Source organism: Haliaeetus albicilla, chromosome 23, assembly GCF_947461875.1.
Source record: "Haliaeetus albicilla chromosome 23, bHalAlb1.1, whole genome shotgun sequence".
NCBI lineage: Eukaryota > Metazoa > Chordata > Aves > Accipitriformes > Accipitridae > Haliaeetus > Haliaeetus albicilla.
Window position 1 is genome coordinate 6616347 of NC_091505.1, and position 26815 is coordinate 6643161.

Here is a 26815-nt window from a genome sequence, read left to right on the forward strand (position 1 = left end):
CCTACTTGAGGATGGCATCAATCCAGACCATGGACCAATGACACTTTCAAAAAGCTTTTACAGTAGCTCCAAATCATGCCTATTACTTGTTAAAATGCTGAACACTATGCATTGTTGCAGGGCCTTGATTGTTAGAGCATGTTAGAGCAGATTATTTTCAGTCATGTGCTACTCAATCTCGGTATTCTTACTCTGTCCCTCTGACATTGAGTGTAAACCATTTCACACTATTATTGCTTGTTCCTGTTGTCTTCTGGCAAGCTGTTTGTTAAAGTATGACTCAAGCATAGTAAGACCTTTTAAAGGACTTCACCTGCTTGCAGGTGCCTCCCATTGTATGTAAAATAGATTTCACAAAGAAATACTTGTGCCTTGGAAGGATTGATACGATGTATGTGATTAACACAAAGAAGTTTTGCTAAATTAAACAGTTTTTCATGCTTTCACAGCTTTAACTGCAGGCTAGGTAACACTGTCCTCACCGATGCTTCGAGTTATCCAGGCTTTGCACGACTGCGCCCTTCTGCCAGTCCAGATCAGTCACTAGAAATTGACAGAATTACAATTGTTAGCATTACAAAAACAATATCAAAATTAAATAGTGAAGTCAATGTTCAGTCCAATATTTTAAGTCATCTTCATAATTTATTACAAATTCCTGAATGGCCGATACACAGACTGTCACCCAGTCTGCTGCAGTCAGAGGGGTCGTTGACTATAATCAGTGCTGCGCTGAGTAGATGTGCTTTCAGGAGATGCTGCTCACCTTCTGCCATGAATAGGTCATGGGGCATGATGATCCTTAGTTATCCTTTAACCAGACATTATTTTCCAGACAGGTCACATTCTGAACTGACACCCGATTTCAGTTTGAAAATTAGATTTTTTTGAAGGGGTTACTTATATGTGAATTGCTTCCGAGTCCTGTATGAACACAGTATTGGAGCTAAGAGAATTATCATATAAGCAACTTTCAAATTGCTTGGAATCATCTTCTCCATTTAAGGTAGATTTGCATTCACATCCAAAAGTTCAACCCATGGCAGTGTCAAGCTGAAGTAGGGATGAGTTTGTTTAACAACACGTATCACACATACTTGGGAATATGAGCAAAGATAATGAACTGTTCAGAACATCTACCTATATGTCAGATTCACTCACAGAGGGAAATTATTAAGAGGTAGAAAACCACCTACAAAAGTACTTGTCATCCATCTACTCTAATCTGATGGAATGGAAGTACTGAAAGAGCTCTTGCATAAAATTATAGCTAATGTATAATTTTCAGTCATCTAGATTTTTTTAATATTGTATCATTAAAGCTGTAAGAGGGGAGGGGGAGCTCTGTGCCTCTATTAAATCAAGGACAAGAAAACACCTGCAAGAAACAACTCTCTGAAAAAATTAATTAGACCGCTTTCCCTTTGAAATGATATAACTCTTAACTGTGCTACACATAGAAATGAAAATAGATTGTGAAGCTATATCCCCAAGTGTGCATTTCAAATACTGGTGAGCACTTCCTCATGTGAGTACTGAAATCAGTGCAATTATTTGCATGATTAAATGGTCACTGACATGATTAACAGTGGCATAACTGGGCCCCAAATTAACATTAAGAAATATGTCATGATTCTGCCCCTATTAGTATGGGTAGGACATTGCTCTGCAGGAACTGAGTCCCAGTGTGCTACTATTCATCATGCGAAAGGTGGCAGAACCTGTCCTTGGAGGGTTGGGTTTCTTGGAGCAATCTGGAATAAAAAAACCCCTTTAGATGGTCACATTATGGAATCATTGCTGAGACACTAATCTGCATGTTCTCCTTGAAGTCAGTGGGACCATCTACATGAGTAAGAGTCCGTTGGCATGTGCTCTAGTCTCATTATAATTCAGTACCGTATCTGGCCAGCCATCCAGTAACAGTTTATCCCATTTTCAGCTACACAGTGAGTTTTGTATCTCGACAGCAGCACTATCAGCAGCAAAACTAGATCCTTAGCGAAGATGGATCCCAAGTCTTGTGCGCAAATACATTCCAATAAACTGGCTGCATTTACGCCGTAAAAATGCATGATTTGGGGATTTTTCTGTGGTACGGTAGCGAATCCAAATAACCTAGCAAGCTGTCATATCTGTTTGATGAAGCAGTAAATGAAATATAACTGCCCAATGTTCATGGAGTTTTCTAATGATCAAAAGTAGTGATCTGAGTCAATTTTAATTGCTGGGTGTGGCACCCAGTCAATTTGCACAGAACCGGCATAAGGGTAGAATGTAAATAAATTGCATGATGTATATGAGGGCAGTAGGAGGTGAAAGAGAGAGAGATTATACTGTATTTAACATTTGATTAATGTTTTTGTCAAAAAAACACAACATGGTCACTAGTTCATTCTCCAGTGTTCCATTTGGAAAGAACAGCTGCTGTATTTTTCTTTTATATTGGGGGGAAAGGGAAAAAAAATCCTGATTTTTTTTCGCCAATACTTCTTGTGACATAGATTTTTGTCTGACTAATTAGGGGGAAGTAAAGATCCTAAGGAAATGATGCCAAGACATTAAAGTGAAGGACATAGCCAGATCGTCTGCTGATGTGAATTGGAAGAGCTCCATTGGAGGCAGTGGAGCTTTGCCGGTTGCTACACCAGCTGAGGATATGTTTTGTCAATGAGAGGAGACAGTTAATAAAACATGAAACTTAATTATGCTTTCCTACCTGCACAAATAAGTTTCTATTTTATGAACATGAGTTGGTTTTACTCATGCAAATACATCTGCATTATCAGTGAGGTGTCTTGGATGAATAAAGATGTGTTAGCATCAATAAGGTTTTTAAGATGGGAGGCATTAATGTGAAACAATATCAAGCACCAAGCAATGTTCTGCATTGTATTCCATGTGAACCATGAGAAAGAACAAATATATCTGTAGAACTGAAAAGACCTGTTAGAAACACTGCTCCCGAGCTTTTTTTGAATTTTTTACTTTTTCATAACATGGCCTGATGCACATAAAGTACCTTAAACTAAAAGAATTTCCTTAGCACTGATGAAATTTAGGTGAACTAGAATGTGGTGCTCTAGATTCTGGTGCTGTTACTTGTGATGAGAAGTTCCTGCTGATTTGAGTAGGCCCGTGGGAAACCTAACACAAGAGTAAAAACCATGTAGGCAACTTAATCGCTGCAGATTTCAATCTAATTTTATCGCTATTGTTACGCTTTAGGTCCCCTTTTTAAATTCACCGTTCATATTATGTACTTCACACATCAGCAACAAAAGGCAGGTTTTGAGTGTTGCAGGATCTAAGAATTGGTTTTATTTAAATTTACGGTAAGAAAACGGTTTTTGGGGGGGCGAGGTGGTTGCCTGAATGCCGAGTGACCTCCAGCGGCCGCCCTCCTGTATCACATCCCAGTGGGTGAAACCCCCACCGCAACGCTGAAACCTCTGGCAGAAGCTGAGTGATGTAGGTAGCATCTCAGACTATTCCCAGTTGTATTTTATCCAGCACCACTGAAAAAGAGTCTAAGCAGGAATTCGGATTAGGGTATGAATGCATTTTGAGTGAATAACTGGACCAATTCTTACCTTTTTACTTATTGCACAGTGTTAACAATGCTTCTTACTTTTTTCCCTTTTTTTTTTCCTTTAGGTGTATCTCCAAGACAATAGTGATACATTTTCATGGCTCTTTAACATCATGTCTTGCAGGTATGACTCCGATGGCCACCTCACCAATGCGACCTTCCCAACCGGGGAAGTCAGCAGTTTCCACAGCGATGTTGAAAAACTGACGCGAGTGGAACTTGATACTTCGAACAGAGAGAATGTGATCACAGCCACAAACTTCTCAGCTACCTCTACAATATATACCTTAAAACAAGGTAATTAAAGCATTTCTGTTATTTCTTCCTTCATCAGTACGTTTCAAACCCTAGCCATTATTGCATTCTTAACTGTTTGCCAAAAAAAGACATTAGAATTAGTTCATTTGCTTCTTCCTTGCTTCAGTACAAATAGCTAGATACTACTTATAATTCTCCTGGGATACCAATTAGAAACAAACCACAACTGAATTTTTTTTCTCCTAGAAGAGTCCCATGGATGGATTCTAGTTATTGAAATCTCTGATGTCTCCAGGCATTACGTGCTAGTTTCTACTACAGTATCTGGAGGACTTAGACTGAGCTTTGTTATTCTGAGAAATATTGCCCAGAAGAATGACATGTTCCACTGATGTTTTAGCACGGAAATGCCTTGTTTGGCCAATGTTGTGAATTCTTTCAGGTAGTGCTGTGTCCTGGGGACAGCACTCGTAGGAAGGAGAAAAGCACGACCCACTTCTGCTGGTGACTGCCTTGGGGATGAGATTTTGACTCAGCCCCTGTAGACACCACGTTATTTCCCTGGCAATATCATATCTCTCCAGAAGAATTTACTCTCTGCCTAATGGAAGTGCCTCGGTGCCCTCCTTCAGATTTTGCAGATTCATCACCAGAGTTCTGGTTTTATATAGTTTAATTGATCTGAGTTTTCTTCTCCTTGTTGATTTTCTTGTTTTCAGTGGCTTGTTCAGGTTTTTGCTCTCTGATTTCCTTCCAGGTCTGCTATGGAAAAGCTTTGTAACTGAGCAAATCACAGAACTTTTCTTCCTCTCAGTTTTTGATATATAACAAAAAATAGGAAGATCTCACCTAACAAGATACTCATTTCTCTTCACTATTGCATTGCAGAAACAGCACTGAACCAGTGGAAATAATTATACTGTATTGTTGTATCACCTGTTAGGCTTTGTCCAAGTGACCCCATCTGCTCTCTGCATCATCTACTGACTGCCTGGTTGTATGTCTGTCCTTAAATCTGAAACTCCTCAAAGTTGGTATGTTACCAAATTCTGCCTCAGGAAAGTGCCAGCACGCTATCGGCAGTGCCAGAAATGAACAGCTGTAGTTATTATACCTATCATATTTATGAATTCATATAATTTGCATATTTCTGTATCTCTGAGAAACTATCACAAAGCACCCTGTGAACAACCAGTCAGATGTGGTATCCTTACATCTGAGTCACAAAGTCTCTTTTAATGTAATGCCTATTATCTTCACTTTCTGACATACCCGACTGTTTTCCACATATTCACGTCTCAAGAGCTGGACCAGTTACTTCTGTGTGGACCAGCTAAAAAAAAAAAAAAAAGGATGCTTTTCATAGTCCCTAGCTGGTATGAATTCAATTGCATTTTAACGGTGAGACTTTCGCTTTGTCTCTTAGCACTAAACATTCAGGCTCATGATCGAGTTGCCCCCTGACAGCTGAGCCACAGTAACCTCCTGCATGCATGTCCCTAGCCTGACCAAATGCAAGGCGATGTGGCTCAGCTCTGCCTGCAGTGGAGGAATTCCAGTGCCCAGGCAAAAGAAAGGGAGCGTGCAGTGGCTGTATGCCTTTACGTCCTTGCAGTGGAGACCTGCTCTGGACCCTCCGCGTCCTTTTGGCAGTTTTGTGGAGGAGGAGGAGGAGGCCATGCTAGGTCATCCCAGCTGCCCTCGACAGCCCTCTGCAGCACAGTCCCGAGCCTCTGGAGCTGCTTGCTGTGCCACCGTTGCTGACCCATTCATTTTTCTGCCACCACAACCCAGTGGGTCTCTTGCACCAGGCTTCAGGCTCGTGGCTGACCGTCACTGTGCCTGTACCCCAGGGTCTTGCTGCTAATGGGGAGGAGGGGGAGATTTTAGTACAGTGATACAGGGAAAATGGACAGAATGGGAGACTGGCCATCATCCCAGACATTTTGAAAACAGCTTTCATGCTTGACATCAGATACTCATTGCAGTCACTCAAGCAGTACACTATCCTGTTAATAGATCCCAATGTGCTAAAATCATCAGAATATCAGTGGTCAAAACCCAGCCTATGGGTTTACATACTTTTAAGCTGAAAGCAAAAACTCTTTATTCCTGCTGCAGGAAACCTTCACAATGGAAATCATCAGGCCAAATGTAATAAAAAGCTCTTTAGACGTGGGAAGGCCTGGAGGTCACAGATTGGAAAAATCACACTGCAGTTGGTGTATGTTCAGCTGTCTGTAACCTAGGGACAAACAAAGCCCTATTGCACCTAACACTTGCTTCATAAATCTGGAGATCTGAACTTTTCTCTGTTGCCTGTTTTTGGTTGTTGTTTTTTGACAGATAACACGCAGAATATCTACCGGGTCAGCCCAGATGGGTCTCTGAGAGTCACCTTTGCCAGTGGAATGGAAATCACGCTTAACACGGAGCCTCATATTCTAGCAGGGGTTGTCAGCCCCACTTTAGGGAAGTGCAATATCTCCCTTCCTGGAGAGCATAACTCAAATCTCATTGAATGGAGGCAAAGGAGGGAGCAGACCAAAGGCAATATCTCCACGTTTGAGAGAAGGCTAAGGGTAAGGCTTCCTCTCGTGTAAAGTGCAGTGTTCCCTTTGAAAGCCATTGAACTAAAATCATGTTGAAATGTTCTACTTTGTAAGGAGAGCAATGGAAAGTTTGTATCAATGGTGGGCCCCAGCCATGAATTTCAAACCTAAACTCCTCCGACAGTCACAGGGATGTTTGATCTCTGTTTGATTTTGGTTGTGAGACTTGACCTTGAGACATAATTACTTTTTTTCTCCCACTTCTTTTTCAACTAAGAACTTAATTATGGCTTTGGAAGAAGCTGTGAGCAAAGGACAATGCGTAGTTACTCCGGCACAGCAGCAGAGTCGGAGCCACAGAATGGCTCTCAGATCTATTGACCCTCTTTCTTCTGGGGGAAATAACAGGTACCAGCCTCTGCCTGGGGCAGAGGGTCTTGCAGGGCACACCTTGGGTGTCCTGGCCAGTGTGTTTCCTGCAAGCCAGAGAGCTGTAGGTCCTCCCTGTGTATCCAGACAGGCTGTGTGTTCTGCCCTCCGCCACACACTCTCAAACCCCCTCACTCCCTCTGGCTGGGTTGCACTATGGCCCTAATAAAGAATTACTTTAACATTGCCTCCATGGTTTATTTTTATCTGTGATGAGAACTCGCAGATTACAATGACAGATGGTCAACATTCAGCATTTGATTAGGTAACACTAAGTCTCAAAGAGACTGCTACCTTGCAGAACAGGTTTTTTACAAAATCAGTTCTGTTTTTCACATGAATACTCTTTAAAATGCCTGTACCAGTAGTACGTCTGGGAATTTTGGCTTTAAAAATATTGCATTATTAACAACAACCTTCCTGGATAGGTATTGTCTCTGAACGTACATCCGTTAGCTCTGAAAATACAGAGATGGTTATTATTGGTTATTATTGTCTGGATTGTCTTTTGGTTATGAGATATGATATATTTTTTGAAACTGTATCATCTGTTTGGTTTTCAACGGCTCTGATCAATCAAAAGTGCGACTTGGATGGACTGGCCACTGCATGTGAAACGCCTGTTTGAAAGGCCATCTTTCAGATTTGACAGTCACAGTTACTTTATTAGGATCTTGCAAGTGAGGAGAAGCTTCTGGCTGCCGCCGCTCTGGCATAGTGTGAGTCCTCATGGCCCTGTCTAGAGAGGCAGCTGAACTTTATTACAGTGGCAAACGTGTTAAGATGGCAGGATCCAAACTATGGCCTCCATGGCTCACATTGCCCATTCAGTTGGGTTTTGTGTGATTTTGTGCTTAGATATGGCGCATTTTTCTTTAAGGATCTTATGTAATAAAATCTTAAATGGAAAGGATGTAGTCAGTCATCTCTTCTGCTTACATTGCCAGGGCCAAGTTGTTCATGACAGTTATATTTAATATAAGTACATCACCCTGCACAGTTTTCCTATTACGCAGTTCATGTTTTCTATTGTTGAAATTGATTGCAGGTTCTTTTTAACTCATTTTCACTTGCTTCTGCATGATCCTTAATATTGCATACCAAAAAAGGGAGGAAATTAACAAATTGGTCAGGATTAAATGAGTTCTGGCTGGAGGCATAAAATGTTCATTGAAATACTGCAACACTGAAGCTATCCAGAGCTCAGAGATAGACCTGCCTCTGGGTCAGCCTGTTGGTGCATAGAACCACTCATGTACTCCTCCTTCTCCTCCTTCACCTTCATCCAGTGAGAGGACGGAATGTGAAGGTGAAGTATAAGAATGACTTTGATGTGCTGCTGTCTTATATTCTCTGTCCCTCCAAAAGTATCCACTAGCATCACAGCAGTGACCATTGCATTGTTATTACTGTAAATTGTGTCTTTTTATACCTACCCAAGATCAAGGGGGCTTATGGATTGCCCCTGCCTACTCAGAAGGACAAGTCAGCTGCCTGTATGACAATGGTTTCCCCTCCCTTGACCATAGCGAGCTCTAGGACCATCTGTCTGAGGGCTGTCAGGGCAAGGCTGGAGGGAACCTGGTGGGATAGCACATTAAATGAGGATTTGATAGTGGGAAGGAGGAGAAATATTCTGCGCATAGGATACACCACGTAAATAGACACAAGAGAAAGGAACAAATGGACTATTGAGGCTGTTACTGCCAATGAGAAGGACTTTGGAGGATAGGTGAAATATATGGGTCCTGGAGTTCAGCTTTAGCACTGAGAAGTTTGCGTGGGATGCTGATGGAGTGGGGAGTCGGTGGAGGTGGACGGAGCTGGAACAGTGCAGTTGACAAGGAAGGCAAAGGAGCGGCAGAATTTACCCAGAGACAGCTGTCTTGCCTTGGTGATTAAAGGAAATATGCAGGACAGCAGGAGCAAAAATACCATCGTATAATGTGTTTGAAGCAGTAATGCCAAATAATGAAAGGGATTTAGGGCTTGCTATTGACAGATGCTTGAGGGCTGGTGGGGGGAAAAAAAGAATGTAGCATCATTAGAAGCCATTATGCTGGATGAGGTTCTGGTGAGATCTTCTGAAAACTTCTAGTGAGTTGTATTTTAAAAAGAAAGTTTTTAAACACTTAATATGCCATGACTGGCACAATAGGAAGTGTGTTAGAAAGCTTGCAATGTAGGGCAGAAAGAACTATGCTGAACTTTGAAAATATATGTAAAGAAAAGCTCTGGGGATTGGACCAGTTCTCAATGGAAATGAACAGACTTGCAGGAGCCCTCAGTCGAAGAAAAAAAACCAGCACAATGGAAGAGTTTTCTGAGAAGAAAAAGAAAAAAAGCATAGAAATGAGGTTTAAAGATGTTACTTAGAGATCAGTCCTGATACTGCCATTGAAACAAATGGCTTTGAGTGCTAAGAGGTATAAATTAGAAGGCAGGTAACTGAGGATAAGGTACAGGATGACCTAGTTGAGAAGAAGAAAGTTTTCCTTCTCTGCCTGGTCCTAACCTTTTTAATTCTTAATTGCAATTAGCAGCCATCTTGAAAGCATGTCACTCTATTAGTGTTGTTTCCAGTTTTGGAAAGAGGCCACTGTTCGCACGTTCTGAATAACGCTGTAAACACTGTGTTTTAAAGAGTGGGATTTTTGCATGGTGTGAATTCCCTGCTCTAGAAATAGAGCAGAAGTGAGTAAGTCAGTTAACTGAAATGCTAGAACAGACATCTAACTTTGTCTCCATATCTAAATGAATGTGGGAAACAGGAATTAATCACAGGTTTCCTTTAAGTGCAGAACTTCCTGCCCTGGTGCTTCCTGAAAGTATATAAAACAGTCTGTAGGGATGTATGCATTTTATATTAATAATAAATCTATGTACAATCAGGCATTTTAACATCAATCTTAATCTAGCAAGACTTCTTTTTTATCAATTAAACTGCTATTTTAATTGACTTCTAAAAATGAAGCAAAGGCTGTTGTTAAAACCAATGAGCATGATGCATAGTAATATACTGATTAGAATGCAGCTCTGTTCCCTCCTGTCTTTTGCATAACTTAGAGGAACTTGGCATTGGATGCAGTCCAGGTTTTATAACTGAATATCTACAAAATTGAAAATTGAATGCTTGGCCGGTCTTACTTATTTTTGCCTTTTTTTTTTTTTTTTTTAATAACAAAAAAGGAAATAACTCACTGGCCTCAATTCAAAAGTCCTGCAGCTACAGGCTTTGACAGCTATGTTTATTATCGCATTTAGCAAATGATGTCCCTTTATTTACCAGTCTTACAGCAAGTTCTAATGATAGAACCAAATCCTCTGCCAGTGTGTATCAGCTTACGTTGACTCAAATCAAAACACAGACAAGGAAATAATACAATCATCTCATCTGATTTACATATTGTAGACAGTTTAGGTTTGAGAATGAAAGTCAAGGGACTGCACATTTATGTGATTATTTACACTGCAAAATTTCTGGCTATAAACCTAATGGAAGTAGAGTCAACGAATGTTTAAAAATATATAATAAATACATCTTTTTATGCACTACTAACATTATTACTGAAGTCAGCTGAATTTTCTCCCTATTTTCATCAGCTGAATTTCTGACCTGACACTGGTTTAGGAAACCAGTTTTCCCTGGCTTGTAACAGAGCACATGAGCTCCAGCCTCTCACAGGGGCTCCTTACTACATTGTATGTACGTTGGAGGAGTCATCTTTAAAAAGCCAATGGGATGTGAAGTCAGCTTTTTGGTGACAACGTTGAAATGAGGCCTCCTACCCATGTATCGTCGTGTCTTGCCTTCAGAAGGGTGTTAAATTTAACTAAAATCTAAGAAAGTAAACAAATGAGACATAAAATGTGGAGTATAAGGGAAGTAATGGCATCCACCCAAACCTTACCTTAACTCTGCAAGCTTTCAAGTACTGCTGCTATCCACTTTGCTGCTAATTCTGCCTCTGTTTGGTTTTCACTCTTATTTGTTGTATCGTCCCTGAAATGTAGATTGCAAGCAATTTGTATTCAAGACTTCCCTTTCTCCTAACTGCATTCTACAATAATAATAATAATAATAGCAATAAGAACATTAAATATGTACATAGACAGTAAATGAATATGAGCCAGGGTATATCCCCTGCTTGCTTTTCAGTTATTTTACCACCAAGAGAGTTTGTTTTCAGAAATTGCAAGAAGTTTGCAAGAAATATATTGTAATACACTTAATCCATCAGACTGTATACAAGCAAACATAGTTGAACTGAGCATCCCATTTTACTTGGGCTCCTTAACTATCATTAGAGCATAAATTGTAGTAGTTACAGCAGTCTACAGGGGTATATAGGTATTTTACAGCTATTGTAAATGAACACTATTAAAGTTAGACATGTGTGTATATAAAACCCCAGGAATGGTAGTTGAAGAAAGAACACCTGCTTCTTCTAGATTTTCAAATTATTTTGTATCTAAAAACAGAAAGGGTAAAGAAAAAAAATGTTCTTTCTAATCACTACCACCATATGATCCCAGCTTGAATTATTAAACAGGTATTCTTAACCATTTACTTTACGGCTATGCCTCCAGGTCTCAAGAGCAAGCACTGTGCTGTGCACTGTGCTAACACTTGCACTGACATTGCCTCTGCTGTAAGGAATTTATTAATTGGAATAGATTAATACAAGCGATTAGATAAAATGCGGTAGATTAATACGAGCACATTGAGCATTGATCTGAAAAAGACAAGTCAATGAACAATGTCTTATGGTTCCCTAAATTATATCTCTGATTTAAATGGGGTTTAATGGTGATTGCCCAGTGACTGAATGATGTAAGGAGGTAGATGATAAAAGCGCTGGATACATATATTTTGTCTCCATGAATCTGGATCAGCTTTAAACTTGATTTCAGGTTGAGAATTGGACTGCCCCTCTGCATTTTCCCGTTGGACCATAAATGTTAACAGATCATAGCACAGTCACTGTTAGTCTGTCAGACACAGCGAATTTAACAAATGCTGCAGGTCCCAAATGCGGTGAGAAAGCTGCAACAAGGAATATGGCTGGCAGCAGGCACGGCTGCCCCTGGCTTTCACGAGCTCTGGGAGAAGGGTGGTTTTGTGAAGAAGCATGAGGATGCCGGTGAGCGGGGTCTTTGGGAGCTGCCAGCAGAGCTCATCCCTTTGCGGCATCAGTGTGCGACCTGGCGTGGGCTATCCCAGAGCAGTAACTGACCTGTCAACATTAACGGAGCTTACGAGAGAGGATGTGAGATAGGATGGCTTTGTTAATTTGTGGGCTTAACTACACATCTTTGGCTGGAATCAAAACGTCCATCCACAGAGAGATGAAAGTTGAGAAGAAAGAAGAAAAACTTAGGAAAAGGTGAGAGCAGAGGTGTGGGTTAGCACATGGAAATAGGAAGCATCCTGTAATGCAAAGTATAGTAACACTGAATGCAAGCAGCATTTTGTTTCTTGGTCCTCCTGTTTCTCATCTGAATATTTTTCTATTTTCTTGTTTTTCACAAGGCCTAAATTCCCCATCATAACGTTAAGCCATTGCACATTTTGATTAGACCTGACATAGAAATGTTTGTGTGGTGCGTAATTAAGATGCATTGTTTTCTTACCTTACTGTATCTTTGTGTTTAGGCCCACAACAGAAACCTGCTCTCCATTGATTTTGATCATGTAACCAGAACAGGAAAGATTTATGATGATCATCGAAAATTCACTCTTCGGATTATGTATGACCAGACAGGACGCCCAATTTTATGGTCGCCCATCAGCAAGTACAATGAGGTCAATATCACTTATTCACATTCTGGATTAGTCACCTATATCCAAAGAGGAACCTGGACTGAGAAAATGGAGTATGATCCAAGTGGGAACATAATTTCCAGAACATGGGCAGATGGTAAAATATGGAGTTACACATATTTAGAAAAGGTAAATCATTTCAAAAGTAGATTGTTGTACCAAGGCAAAATATTTGTTTTCATGTAGATATTACATTGTGAACTATGTTGTAATGCTATCTTTTGCAAGAATGTTTAAGACTTTTTAAACAGAAAATGCATACAATTACATAACCAGATAAAAATGTCTCTGGACATGCTTAGACCTGCATATCACCAGTTCAAACCTGCCATACTGTAGTTCTGAAGGAAGCTATTAGCACCTCAGATTTATTTAATTGGTAAGTAGAAATGACTTCTTGGTCCCAGTCCAAGTTCAAGTGAACAAAGGACACTCTCACTGGTGAAAAACACATTGCCACTCCATATAACATAGTCAAAAGTATAACAGTCACTGAAAAGGAACTGTTCCCTCCCCACAAACATGATTCTTTTAAGCCAAAATTATGAGGCAGTGAGTACAAGCTTGCACCTACTCAGTGCTGCACTATAAAAATGGGATTGCTCCTGTGAGGAGAAAGATTGCTTCAGTATTTATGAGGGCTATTTGAGGGGGAAAATATTAATATGAAATGAGTTATTGCTCTGCTTTTATAGTGACTTCATGTCTAAATTGCCTGAGTATTGTAATTTTCATTTATGTCTTTAAGTAATGGTCACAAGATAGGGGAGTAAGTGTTGTACAGACTAAGGAAGAACAGCATCTCCTTCACCTGTAGAAGCATCTCATTTGGTATCGTCTTGTCTTTCAAAACCAAAAAGCCAATCTGTATTTTTAAAGCTTTCAGAACTTACTGTGAAATTGTACTGAAACAGTGTCCTTTTAAACTTTTTTTTTTAAATAGCAACATCTTGGACTATCCAATATACCCTGAGTTTGCAGAACATTTTCTCTGAACCTGTTAACCACAGGGAGAGGCTAGGAGGGGGCAGGTGAGGTAAAACTGATAGGGGGTATTACACGCAGGAAATCCAATCACTTTGAAGTTATTTATATATTTAAAAGTTCCAAATGTGTACTTTTAAGATAAACTTTGCTGTACTTATTTTGAATGTATTTAAGCCTGATCCTCAAAAAACTTAAACCTAACCCAGAGAAAAAAATGATTTAGACGGGAGAATGCATAAAAATGTGATTCTTTCCTTGTCTGCATGCAGTATGGTTCTTGCATGTGTTAACAAGATTGGCAAACCCTAGAAGCTTCAGAAGTTTGGTTCTGATAAATTTGTCAGGGCTTCTTTTGTCTGTATGCTCTTCTGCAAATTGCAAGTAAACAGGCGTTTAGTACAGCTTTCAAATATTGGGCAATATGCCTTTTGGAGGAATCTTTTCTTTTTTCTTTGGGCCTAATGGACCATAATTTTGGAAAGATGTATGCTTCTTATCTTTCTAAACCACTTTGTCTGTTCTTAGTTTATGACGAGCTTATAAATAAAGTCATATGACTTCAAACTGTTATTCTGGAATTCTGCGCAAGTGGCCAAATCCTGATCTTGTAGAAGCAAATGGCAAAACATTACTGAATCAGGTAGCAGCAGGCTTGGGTTATGCTGTAACTTGTCATTAAAATTATTGAAAGTCATGCACACTATGGACATAATCTTCCAGCTATTTAATGTACTTTCATCACTGTTTGTTCCTTGTGCCAAAAAAAGATGAATTCCCTGTCAAAATTAGACATTGAGATATCATTTTGTGGCTCCATTAAAGTCAATAACTCATTGTGTTAATTATATAATGATTGCTAAAGGTTGTCTGAAACCTCGTAAGACCCAATGATTCCTTTTATCAAAAAATCAATTATACAGTTCGCTTCCAATTCATAATTATTTAATTTTTCATTTTTTAGCACTTGAGTTAATTGTACATCTTCAAAAATCTCTACCCCTTCCAAAATTAGCCCCAATAATTTAGATTTTAAAAAGCACTATGATAGTAGCACTCTAAATAATTTTTACTGATGAGATTCAGTTCCTCTTGGTTTGGTCACTTTCCTCAATTAGTTAATGGTGTTATAAAATCTCCTGAATACTCCAAGCTTGCTTCCAAAATCCTGCCGTTTACCGCCAGACAAAATAGATGAGCGGCTGCATGTGTATGTTGGACAGAAATGACATCTAGTGGTGAAGCTCAGCATTTCTGTGTATTCCCAGTAGAGCTCCAAGTAATTGCCACTGGCTGATTGTCTCGATATACCATGCAACATCAATCATTACGTGGTTGACCAGGCTCTGGTTGCTTTTATAAAATGACAGCTTTTGGGATGTTATGAGCTACCCTCTGAAATCCTTTAAAACAATTAGAACCCAATTTGTGCAAAGAGTTGAAAAATCTATTGTAATATTATTAGGATGAATTGGGAATTAATTTTTTTTCTCTTTATGGTATACTCTAATAGGCTAGAGAGGATACTAAGTCTCAAACCCTTGTACTGTCTAACCTTTTACTATCCCGGACAAAAGTGGAAAAGCCACAAAATGCTGTAAAAAATGGCACACAGGGGCACTAAAGTTATATTAGAGATGTTTCTGATCTTGTTATTCATACTCTGTCAATGGCAGACAGCTTAAAAACAGGCCCGGGAGCAGTATATAGAGAGAGGCGTCACATCAGTGCGAAGAGAGAGTTCAGCCAGTGGTTTACTGCAGATTGGGGACTCTTGACTGAAGGTGAAAACAAAATAAACACTGCGCGTGTTAGAAATGCTTGGCAGACCGGCAATAAAGCGATCAGAGAAAGCTCGGAGTAAAGGTCTGTCGTCACCAGTTGGCAGAGGGTAACTCGCGAGTGGCATATGTTGGTGCTGGCTGGCTTGTGTGCAGGTGACAGATGTCTTTCACCAAGGGCAGGAAGAAATACATCTTGGGAGGGCGGGGGCCGGGGGTGCAGAGAGGATGGCCAAGGCTTAGCCTATCTTTGGTCCTTTGAATAAGCACTTGGGTTATTTGTCAGAGCGAAGTGGCTTAGGGCCAATGTTACTTAACACATTGCAAGGCTGAGCTCTCAGTGTTTTCTTCCCAGAGAAGATTTTTGAGCTTAAAGGGAAAAAAAGCCTTTTTTTCTGATTTCTTTCCCCAATGCTCTACGAAAAAGCAGCCACACTGTTCTTCATAAGACTTTGTTTTGCATGACGTCCCAATCAGGCAGAAGCCGGACAAATTTGCTTATGTGCCTGGTAGGTTTGGGCTGTGAGCTAAGAACGGTGCAGTGTCAGCGCTCCGTCTCAGCTCAGACGGTGTGGCAAAGATGTGCAGTGCTCTGGTCCAGCCAGGCCACTTGCTGGAGCTGGGGGAAGGCTACAAAGATCCCCCATTCATTTTCACTCTGTGTTTTCATTATGCTTGTTTTCAACAGTGCCTGTTCACCAGTGGGCTTGTACTCTGTGACACTGTGACTTTGCATGTGACTGGTGAAAAAGTTGACAGAACCCAAACTTTAAATTTGCACAGAAGAATGTCTGCCATGCTTGCACATTCGTCTGCCAAACAAACAAACCAGATTTCATTGACCAGCCACGATTAACTAACACAGGGCAAATATCAAGTACATGTGTAGAAATAGTTTTCTTTGTAAACATCAAGAACCAGAGACAGACATAGTCACACCAAAGAACCTGCAGACTACTTTCATCCATCTGTAAGCACGGAGATACTGTGACCTCTGGGATGATGGGCATTTAATAGAAGACGTACAGAAAAAGGGGTAGGTCTGTGCTAGAGATAGGCAGAGTGCAAATAAAAGCTAAACACCTTGCACACACCACTGAAAGCTTCCCCTTTCCACCTCCCCTAGAAACATCTGCTGGTGCAGATGCTCTGCCTGTGTGTGAGGAAGAGGCTCCCTCTGTTTTTGCTTCTGGGAGGATGACCTAAATATTTCAAAGCAACATAGCAAGTCAGCATGAGGCTGAAATGCTACTGAGAGCCACATCTGCCTTCCAGTTTGGAGGTCCTTACCTCTAGACTTATTATTATTCTTCTCCTGTTTTATACCACCTTGCTGGCCAGGTCTCCTGGAGCTGAAAGCTTCACTTGGAATTGTACAGACAGTAAGAGCAAACAACAAGAGTGGGTGGTCGTTTCAGCATTTCCTTCACCTTCAGGCACTCACTAGATGAATAATCATTTGCTTGATCAGCCACTTACACTGCCATTCCTGTTTGATTGCAGTCCGTGATGCTCCTGTTGCACAGCCAGCGCCGCTACATCTTTGAGTACGACCAGTCCGACTACCTGCTGTCGGTCACCATGCCGAGCATGGTGCGCCATGCCCTGCAAACCATGCTGTCCGTCGGGTACTACCGCAACATCTACACCCCTCCAGACAGCAACGCGGCTTTCATACAGGACGTCACCAGAGACGGACGGCTTCTGCAAACATTATATCCTGGGACAGGACGCAGAGTCCTTTACAAATACACCAAACAGTCCCGACTTTCCGAGATTCTGTATGATACTACTCAAGTCACGTTCACCTACGAGGAATCTTCTGGGGTTATTAAAACAATACATTTAATGCACGATGGGTTCATCTGTACCATCAGATACAGGCAAACAGGTTTGTGTAACTGTCCGCTTTTTGCTAAAGTTTTTGGCCCTGATCCTGCACTCACCTGGCATGAATTTCCATTATTTTTATGTCTACAAGTTCTTATATTTTATGTTTCAATAGAAAAATGTATGTGTGTATCTCTACGTCTGTGTCCATAGGCATATATAGCTGTCCCATTTGAAATACAGTTTTCTTTTTATTGCTTGGTATGGAATAGCTCTTATAATGTTTGATTGTTTTTATTCCACTGTGTGGATATTTGCTAAATACTAAATCAAGTTGTTTTATTGTTTGTATTTCCAAGTTTCCCGTTTATACCATAATATAACATAAATTCAAAAGGACTGTTTATATGAGGAAGGAAATCACCATGTAAAATAAATTTAGTTTAGAATTATCTTGTAAGCAAATAGAAATCATAATTATGAATAAAATAGCATTCTTTTAAACAAATGTTAATAAAATATAGATATTTTTGTAGAGCAAGCATTAATAAAGGTTTGTGAGAGAATAATCTAACATATTCTTAGTTAATGGTATTTTCTGAGAGAGTCAAGTAGCAATAAGGCTTAAGGGTATATATGAGTTCACCGCCTGTTTGTGCTAGATCTGTAGGGTAAGTATACTGTGGCGTAATTCATTATTTTTCTTGCTTTTCCTTTTTCGCCTGTTTGTTTTGGACAGGTCCACTTATTGGTCGCCAGATCTTCAGGTTTAGTGAAGAAGGGCTTGTAAACGCCAGATTTGACTACAGCTATAACAACTTCCGTGTCACGAGCATGCAGGCCATGATAAACGAGACACCTCTTCCCATAGATCTGTACCGTTACGTCGATGTTTCTGGCAGGACTGAACAATTTGGAAAATTCAGTGTAATTAATTATGATTTAAACCAAGTTATAACCACCACTGTGATGAAGCATACCAAAATTTTTAGTGCTAATGGTCAGGTGATTGAAGTACAGTATGAAATTCTCAAGTCTATCGCTTACTGGATGACCATCCAGTATGATAACATGGGTCGTATGGTGATCTGTGATATACGCGTAGGTGTAGATGCCAATATAACGAGATATTTTTACGAGTATGATGCTGATGGTCAACTTCAGACCGTGTCTGTGAATGATAAAACCCAGTGGCGCTACAGCTATGACCTTAATGGCAACATCAACTTGCTGAGCCACGGAAACAGTGCGCGCCTCACTCCTCTGAGATACGATCTGAGAGATCGCATTACCAGACTTGGAGAAATTCAATATAAAATGGACGAAGATGGGTTTCTCAGGCAAAGAGGCAATGAGATCTTTGAGTACAACTCTAACGGTCTGCTGAACAAAGCATACAACAAAGTGTCTGGCTGGAGTGTGCAATACTGTTACGATGGTCTTGGAAGACGAGTTGCAAGCAAATCAAGCCTAGGTCAACACTTACAGTTCTTCTACGCTGATCTCTCCAACCCAATAAGAGTTACTCACTTGTACAATCATACTAGCTCGGAAATAACATCCCTATATTATGATCTTCAAGGTCATCTCATTGCGATGGAATTAAGCAGTGGAGAAGAGTATTATGTCGCTTGTGATAACACTGGAACACCTCTAGCTGTATTTAGCAGTCGGGGCCAAGTCATAAAAGAGATTTTGTACACCCCATATGGAGAGATCTACCAGGACACTAATCCAGATTTCCAGGTTATCATTGGTTTTCATGGAGGGCTCTATGATTCTCTTACTAAATTAGTTCATCTGGGTCAGCGGGACTATGACGTCATTGCTGGTCGGTGGACAACACCAAATCATCATATATGGAAACACCTGAATGCTGTCCCACAACCATTTAATCTCTACTCATTTGAAAATAATTACCCAGTTGGCAGAATCCAAGACGTTGCTAAGTATACAACAGGTAAAAGTACCATGTTTCTCATGAAAATACAATTTTTTATCAGATGCTGGTATGGATTCAAGACTTGCATACATCCAAAGTTAATATTTGGTTCTAATTTACATATATTAAAGTCATTTCTTCAATAGATAACATCCTACTGAGCTTGATCTGTTTCCTATAGCCTTTATGGTAACCAAGAAGATAATTAATAGTTGTGTCTGCTGCTTTTCTAAGTGCTAAAATTAGGGGAAGAATGGAGGCAGCTTAATTTGAATTTTTTCCATTATAAATAGATAGAAGGTACACTATTGATTTGAGTATAGCTATGCTTTGTAATCAAATAATTTGTTTGCTACAATAAATGCTGTAACCAGTACTGAAAACATAAATTGATGTGAAATCATTATTTCTGCATAGCTGGGATTTCTGCAGACTACCCTCACTTTTTCTAGGATTTATGTGCCTTATTGCCAGCATCCTTTCCTTGTTTTGTAGACATTGGAAGTTGGCTAGAGCTGTTTGGTTTCCAGTTGCACAACGTACTACCTGGATTCCCGAAACCAGAGATAGAAGCTTTGGAGACAACATACGAACTTCTACAGCTTCAAACAAAAACCCAAGAGTGGGACCCTGGAAAGGTTAGCAAAAACTCTGTTCAGCTGCTTCTCATACTAAATTAAGGAATTTTATTAGAAAATACTGGACACCAAGGAAACAATGTGACTCTGTCTTTCCACATAATAGGCAAGGCAAATAGTATAACAATGCTAGAAACTTCAATATTGTCAATTATGTACTGGCATCAGAGTGGAGCAGAGTTTTAAGGAGAAGCTTTTAGCAACACAGCGAAGGAACTTTGCAGGTGTTTACAAAGAAACAATCCAAATTTAAGGGGCAGGATAGGCAAAGGGGTAAAAGTGTTTGTGTGAAAATTGAAAAAGCTACAAAAATTCTGTGGAATTAAAAAATTAAACCAACAGATTTTCATCTTTGTTAGCAAAGATGCCACAAGAGATGCAAAATCACTGAGGGGATAAACAGCTTTACATGTCTGTACCTCTGCATAATTATGGCTATGGATTCATACAGGGGTCTGTAAAATTCAACCTTGCTCCGGGGCTTATTTTCAGTAAAGAAGAGCCACACAGCAGCTATCAGGGTCTAGCAATCAATGTAACTGCAACAGGACTGACTACCGATGTTCTGAGCAGGCGTTCACATTTTGCATTTGACCATACAAGCATCTGTTAACAAAGAACTATGATTTTGCAAAGATGAGAGAGGGAAGATGCCTTTTCTCTAATGTAGTCAGGAAAAGGAAGTATAAAGTGTTGTGAGTTTACGTTCCTAGCACTTAACACACTTCTTTTCCCATGCACAAAGTGCAGAGGGCTGGAGGGTCAGAGTTCGTTCCAGATGTAGGAGCATGTCCATGTTAAATTGTCACTGAGATATTAAAGAAGTTATTAAAAAGGCACAGGAAAAGCGTAGTGATAGGTATAGTGTTAAAAGACAAGTAGGTGGTTGGAATGAGATTATTTTTTTTAGCCTCATTGGGGAGCAAGATCTACAGATCTGATGTACTTGCATGGTTCCTATTGTTCTAGTGTCTTGAGACCTTCACAGCCTGCTTTCCTTAAAGAATGGGCTATAAAAACTGTTACTGCTGTTTTACAGAAGACATAATTAGACGCACAGAGACTAAGCATAGAATCATGTGAAAGAGCACAGCTTTGAGTTCAGCTTTCCCATGCCTAAGAGTCAAAAGACCAGCCATTACAGTAACAATTCAAGAGGGGAGGAAGAAAAAAAAGGAAGAATAAATACGAAAATAGGATTTGTGATAAACACATTTTCCATTTGTTTTCTAGAAACAAAAGAGTCCAAGAGACAGAAAGCAATACCTTAGGCGATTAGAAAGCCTGTGCGTATACCCAGGCTCTGTAGATGCGCACAATGTTTTCCAAACAAATTGAAGATCCATTCCAAGCAATTAAGAGATTAGTAGGGTCTGTGAGACACTGTAATGAACTGCAGGGTGCTTCAGCTGCAAACTTTATTGCTGTTTTATTTTCCAGACTATTCTTGGTATTCAGTGTGAGCTACAAAAGCAACTCCGAAACTTTATATCCTTGGATCAACTTCCTATGACACCCAGGTATAGCGACGGCAAGTGCTATGAGGGAGTGAAACAACCGAGATTTGCAGCTATTCCTTCAGTATTCGGCAAAGGCATCAAATTCGCTATAAAGGATGGTATAGTGACAGCTGACATTATAGGCGTGGCTAACGAGGACAGCCGGCGCATTGCTGCCATCCTCAACAACGCTCACTATCTGGAGAACTTGCATTTCACCATAGAGGGCCGAGACACGCATTACTTCATCAAGCTGGGGTCTTTGGAAGAAGATTTGGCCCTAATCGGCAACACTGGAGGACGACGCATCTTGGAGAACGGCGTCAACGTCACAGTGTCGCAGATGACTTCTGTGATCAATGGGAGGACTAGACGCTTTGCTGACATCCAGCTCCAGCACGGCGCGCTGTGCTTTAACGTTCGGTATGGAACAACGGTGGAAGAAGAAAAGAACCATGTCTTAGAGATAGCCAGGCAGAGAGCCGTGGCTCAGGCCTGGACTAAGGAGCAGAGACGGCTGCAGGAAGGGGAAGAAGGTATTAGGGCATGGACAGATGGAGAGAAACAGCAGCTTTTAAGCACTGGGCGGGTACAAGGCTACGATGGATATTTTGTTTTATCTGTGGAGCAGTATCTGGAACTTTCTGACAGTGCCAATAATATTCACTTTATGAGACAGAGTGAAATAGGCAGAAGGTAACAAAGAAAATCTCTGCCTTTGCGTCACCAAAGACTGCCTGTTTTTAAACGTAAAATGGTTTATTGTATTGGTTTTTCTAGTTCAGAACTCTGTATATATAAATATAGAGGAAAAAACATATCCAACTGCCTTTAAATGTGACAGAAGATGGTATTTTAATATTGTTCGTTTAACTCTTTGAGAGATGACAGTGACGATTTTTAGTTCTTGTGTGGCAGTATTCAAAAATTGCAGAAGCAGAGTCCTGACAGCTGAGCAGCGCGACCTGCGCGCGAAGTGCCCGGGGTGACACCGCACATGCGGGGTAGGGGAGAGCGCAGCGTGCTCTGCCTTCTTCTAAAGAAACACGACTTTTTTGTTGTTGTTGATTTAATAATTCACCAACTATTTAAAAGGTTACAGAGCCTGATTCTGCAACCCATATTTACTGGGTAGTTTTTATCCCAGTGAGATCTCCCGTAAGTTTAAGGGATTGCATACAGAAACCAGACTGTGTATGGAAACTTCATAGTTGCTCACCAACCCCGCACATGTCATTCCTCACAGCTATGATCTAAGGGATTTTCTAACCTGGGAAACCCGACTTGTGTTGGATACAGTACGTAAAAGGCTGTCCCGTATTGCCTTTAGCTTTGCTCGGCCGTAGCCACCTCTCAGCCCCTCAGTGATGAACGCCACGTTGCGTCTACTTTTGCATGGAGGGGCCTCTCTGCCAAGGTTTCCCTCGGCACTGGGTTATGCTGGAGTCCGGCACCACGCGTAGAGCTGCCGATCTTCCCGGCGGAGGCGCGCAGGGTGGCACTGTGCCGCTGGGGGCTTCAGCCGGGCGCCAGGGGCGGCCGAAGGAGGGTTTTGGGAGCAGTGTAGTCGACCGGAGTCTCTCCGCTGACATCAGTGTGCTCCAGACTGGGCTTTAACTCAGTGCTTTTGGGACGACCCTCGTTACCCAGCTGGGAGGGCCCGCACGGTGCGGTAGCAGCAAGCCATGCAGGATCGGTCCTGCCTGTAGTTGTGGGGCCAGGACGCGTCTTTGCACAGATCGTTTGGAAATTGCAGTGTTGTTGGGTTTAGGCATTGCGTTCTTTTCATCTCAAATTAATAATCCTGTCGTATTACTCATTTTTTCGAGTCTGAAGAAGATTGGTGGGTTGGGAGTTGATGAACCTAAGTGTGGATAGTAAATATGTTGATAAACGTAGAACATTTTGGGGATGACTCTTCACTTTTCAGCTCAATATCTAGAGCACATAGAAAAGCATAATATTGCATGGACAGAAATTTTTATTTCCCAAGGTATCATGTGCTGCTGGCACAGTTATTTCATAGCAGAGTAGGTGATCCTTCTTTCAGCTTGTCATTTTTAAAGGACCTGATTATCAGGAGGTGGGGAGGGCACACGGGGAGGGGGGGACGGGTAAGCAGATTTCCTTTACTGACTTTCAGAGGGAGCTAGAAGTCTTGTTATAGAGCCTGTGTATCCGTAACAGTGATGTTATTGCACATTTCTTTCAAAACGGACATAGTAAATATACTGAAACAATTTCTGCTCATATTTATTGAAGCCAACAAAGTGCTTTCTTTGTCTCTCTTCCATTCTTTCCAGTTTTCTTTTTTCCCTTGTTTTTGGGCAAGTGGAGCAGACTGTACCAAAGTTAGAGATGAGCCTGAACTGGTGCCTGAGACCCGAACCCCCGCAGGGGTTTGAACTGGGCTCTCAGCCTCACACCATTAGCATCTCTTTCCAGACTCCTTCTGCTCCTCCGGGAGCCAGCGCAGCTTTGGGGGTGCAGGATCAGGCCGAGTGAGAGCCTGGCCCCTAAAACCACCCTCTTCTCCCCGGCCAGGGGGAATTACGGACCAAAACCTGCACATATGCATTTTGATCGGGCTCATCATTAACTAACGTACAGAATTGGGAGCTGACAATAGCCAGGTTTGACAGCTCTGATTTCTGTAATTTTCCATACGATCACGGAGAATTTGAATACCTCCACACCAGCCTAAAAATGGACCTTCAAATCCTTGAGCCTCTAATATGCTTTTAATCAATGGAAGAATAATTTATGAATTGTATATAGAGAGTGCATTCATAAACGTGATGATGTATTTTATCACTGATCCAAGATGTCAATATTAGAGTCTATTTTACTTATATTTTAAGCAATTATACTTTTTTGCAATTCACTAATGAGGATCATTTTCAAACTGCTTTAAATATCCATTATAAACAAATATTTGAAGCTATTAGAATTACCTTGAACTGTGCATTTCTAGTATGTAATACATATTTAGTTAGCTTGTGCCTTTAGTTTCTTAAAGTTATATTTGTATTATATGCAGGAAATGCACTTTGTATTACCTACAGCTGTGTTTTTTAATACTGCCTTGATTATTGTTGTTCTCATATTATGCCAAAAGGTCAAAGAGTGAAATGTGTTACAAGTTTGTCTCTGAAGGTAGATTTGGCATTTTCCCAGTTCCTGGGTGCAGTCTAAGGTACATTTTTGAACAATATTTCTTACGAGAATATGGATGTATAAAGAATCACATGACATTACGTGGCCCGGTTACAAAAGAAAAAAAAAAAAAAAAAAAAGCCTTCATCGTAACAGTTTCAGAAATTTAGGAAACTAAAATAAATATCGTGCTGAGTTGACAGTGCTAAAGAAACGAGTTACTACTGAAAGAGCACTGGAGACTGAAGTCATAGCTACACGTGGGCCAGCCAGCAGTGATTCATGAGAACTAAGCAAACAAATAGTTTTGGACCATCTTGTTCATGAACAACCTCAGATGGAGGCAGGGAATATTTCAGTCTCCATTTTTTTTTTCCTTGTAGTTAGACCAATTTCTCTCTGTTGTTTTTTGTAGTTTTCCTTTCTTTTTTTTTTTTTTTTAATTTTGCACTATAGCCTAGAGACCCAAATGAGAAAAAAGAAAAATAATGGCATGGAAATTTTTACTGTTATTTAGATCAGATAATTTGATGCTAGCATTCTGCACTGCAAACAAGGTTCTGAAAGTGGAAAAAAATAAAATAAAGTAAAATAAAATAAAATAAAAACCACTACTGCACACTATCCTGTAGCAAAGTACCTACCATGAGAAATATGTGCTATATTTTTTATGACAGCCAAACAAATAGTGTGTACAAGTAATGTTTCCTTTGCTTTCATATTTATTTAGCAAATCTAGAACATTTCAAAGGTATAAATATATATATATAGATATCTATGTAGAACATAGCCAAATAAATATATATGAACTGGTCAATGTGCATCTCGGTATACACATCCTAGCTGTTTGGTTTGAGCTCTTTAACGTCCTCTCAGTCGTACACTAGTAGACACGGCCTCTCTTTTTGGCCACGAGCGCTCCCGAAGCTCTGGCGTCCCAGCCCTGCACCCCCCTGGCCGCCGAGCCCCCGCTCCGCCGGCGGCCGGGGCCGGGCTTACGGAGCGGCAGCTTTCCCGACGGGAGCGATGGCCATCGGTGCTGCTGGAAGCCAAGGTCAAGTTCCGAAGGGGAAAGTGGTTTGGGCAGAGGAGCTCCTATTTTTTAGGCTGAGCAAAACGAGCTCGGCACATCCCTGGCAGGGCGTTAGCGTGCTCGGGGGGATTCGCCGTAGCACGGCTGATCTAGCGCGGTGACGCTCGGATCGGGCTGCCGCCGATAGCCGTAAGGGTTTTCCCCGTCAAATGCTGACTGTTATTTAAACCTCTCCTTGATACAAAACATTACCGGGTCGAAAGTGCCCTGACTGCCAGAGGAATCGCTTCTCGGCAGAAACTGGGAACGGTGGAGTCGGACTCGCTGTGGATTTGTCCGGGCATTTGTCACCTGCCATTATTTGTCTAAGGAAACGTGCTTTGACAATTTCCAGTTTTTCCTTAGATCTCGTGTGGACTTTAGCCTTTTAATAAATGTTAGTATATCAGATCGTGTCCTTGACAGTATTTTACTTGTATGAACCATGATAAAACATTAAAATCCTCATACTCTTCAGGCAGAAGTGTCAATAAATGAGAAAGAGAAGCATAGCATACGATATATGTCAAAGTAACGTTCCTTTTTAGCTTTCTCATCAACAGTAACAATGTTTACAATGTATGCCAAGATCTTCAGTTTCTGTCTAACACCAGTTAGAGGTTCTGATCTTACAGAAATTGTGTTATAATGGCCTCAGCCTCGTTGCTAGGAAACAATAGATCCCAATTTTTTTATTCCTGCTCTAACTCCTGTGCTGAATAGTGACTGGATACTGTACAGGTTTATGTTATATGGCTGCAGTTAAATGGTCTGATGCATTTTGCTCTGGGTTTCAGACCAGAAGCATGCATTTTCTACAAGAACATCCCAGCAACACGCTGTAAATATTAAAAGTTAATATATTATGTGTCGATATTTGAAAAAGAAAGTACTTTGACTATTTCATTTTTAAAAAATAAAGGTGCAAACTGATGGTGCGTGACATTGTCTTTGTTTACACCATGTATTTGGGATGTTCTGGTCGTGTCAGTAGAAGGTGCTTCCATACAGCTAAATAAGGGCTTCAGACAATATTGGTTGATTCAAAAGTTGGGGGGCAGGGGATTGCTAGCAAGATTTTACTTCCGATTCACCAAAGTGCATGCATATAACTCTGCAGGTTTCACTGCAGCTGAAATCACAGGCAGTTTCTGTGCACAGGTTATTACATTTCATCAGAACAAATGTGAGAGAGAAAAAAAAAAATTCTGCTAAATGCCTTCGCACTCCCAAGAACCGAGTGGGTGAAGTCGACAGT

The 26815-nt window shown here is 40.7% G+C and overlaps 1 protein-coding gene across 3 annotated transcripts in view; it reads left to right on the forward strand.

Moving 5' to 3' along the window:
- The window catches only part of TENM1 (teneurin transmembrane protein 1), a 348313-nt gene extending 321823 nt beyond the window's left edge, over positions 1–26490 (forward strand). For all 3 annotated transcript variants that reach the window (XM_069811008.1, XM_069811009.1, XM_069811010.1), the window contains 7 exons: positions 3717–3889; positions 6197–6432; positions 12488–12784; positions 16924–17311; positions 17990–19210; positions 19688–19830; positions 21271–26490. In XM_069811008.1, coding sequence (XP_069667109.1) covers positions 3717–3889; positions 6197–6432; positions 12488–12784; positions 16924–17311; positions 17990–19210; positions 19688–19830; positions 21271–22029 — 3217 coding nt within the window. In that variant the 3' untranslated portion in view covers positions 22030–26490. The remainder of the gene's footprint in view (positions 1–3716; positions 3890–6196; positions 6433–12487; positions 12785–16923; positions 17312–17989; positions 19211–19687; positions 19831–21270) is intronic.
- The last annotated feature ends 325 nt before the right edge of the window (positions 26491–26815 follow it).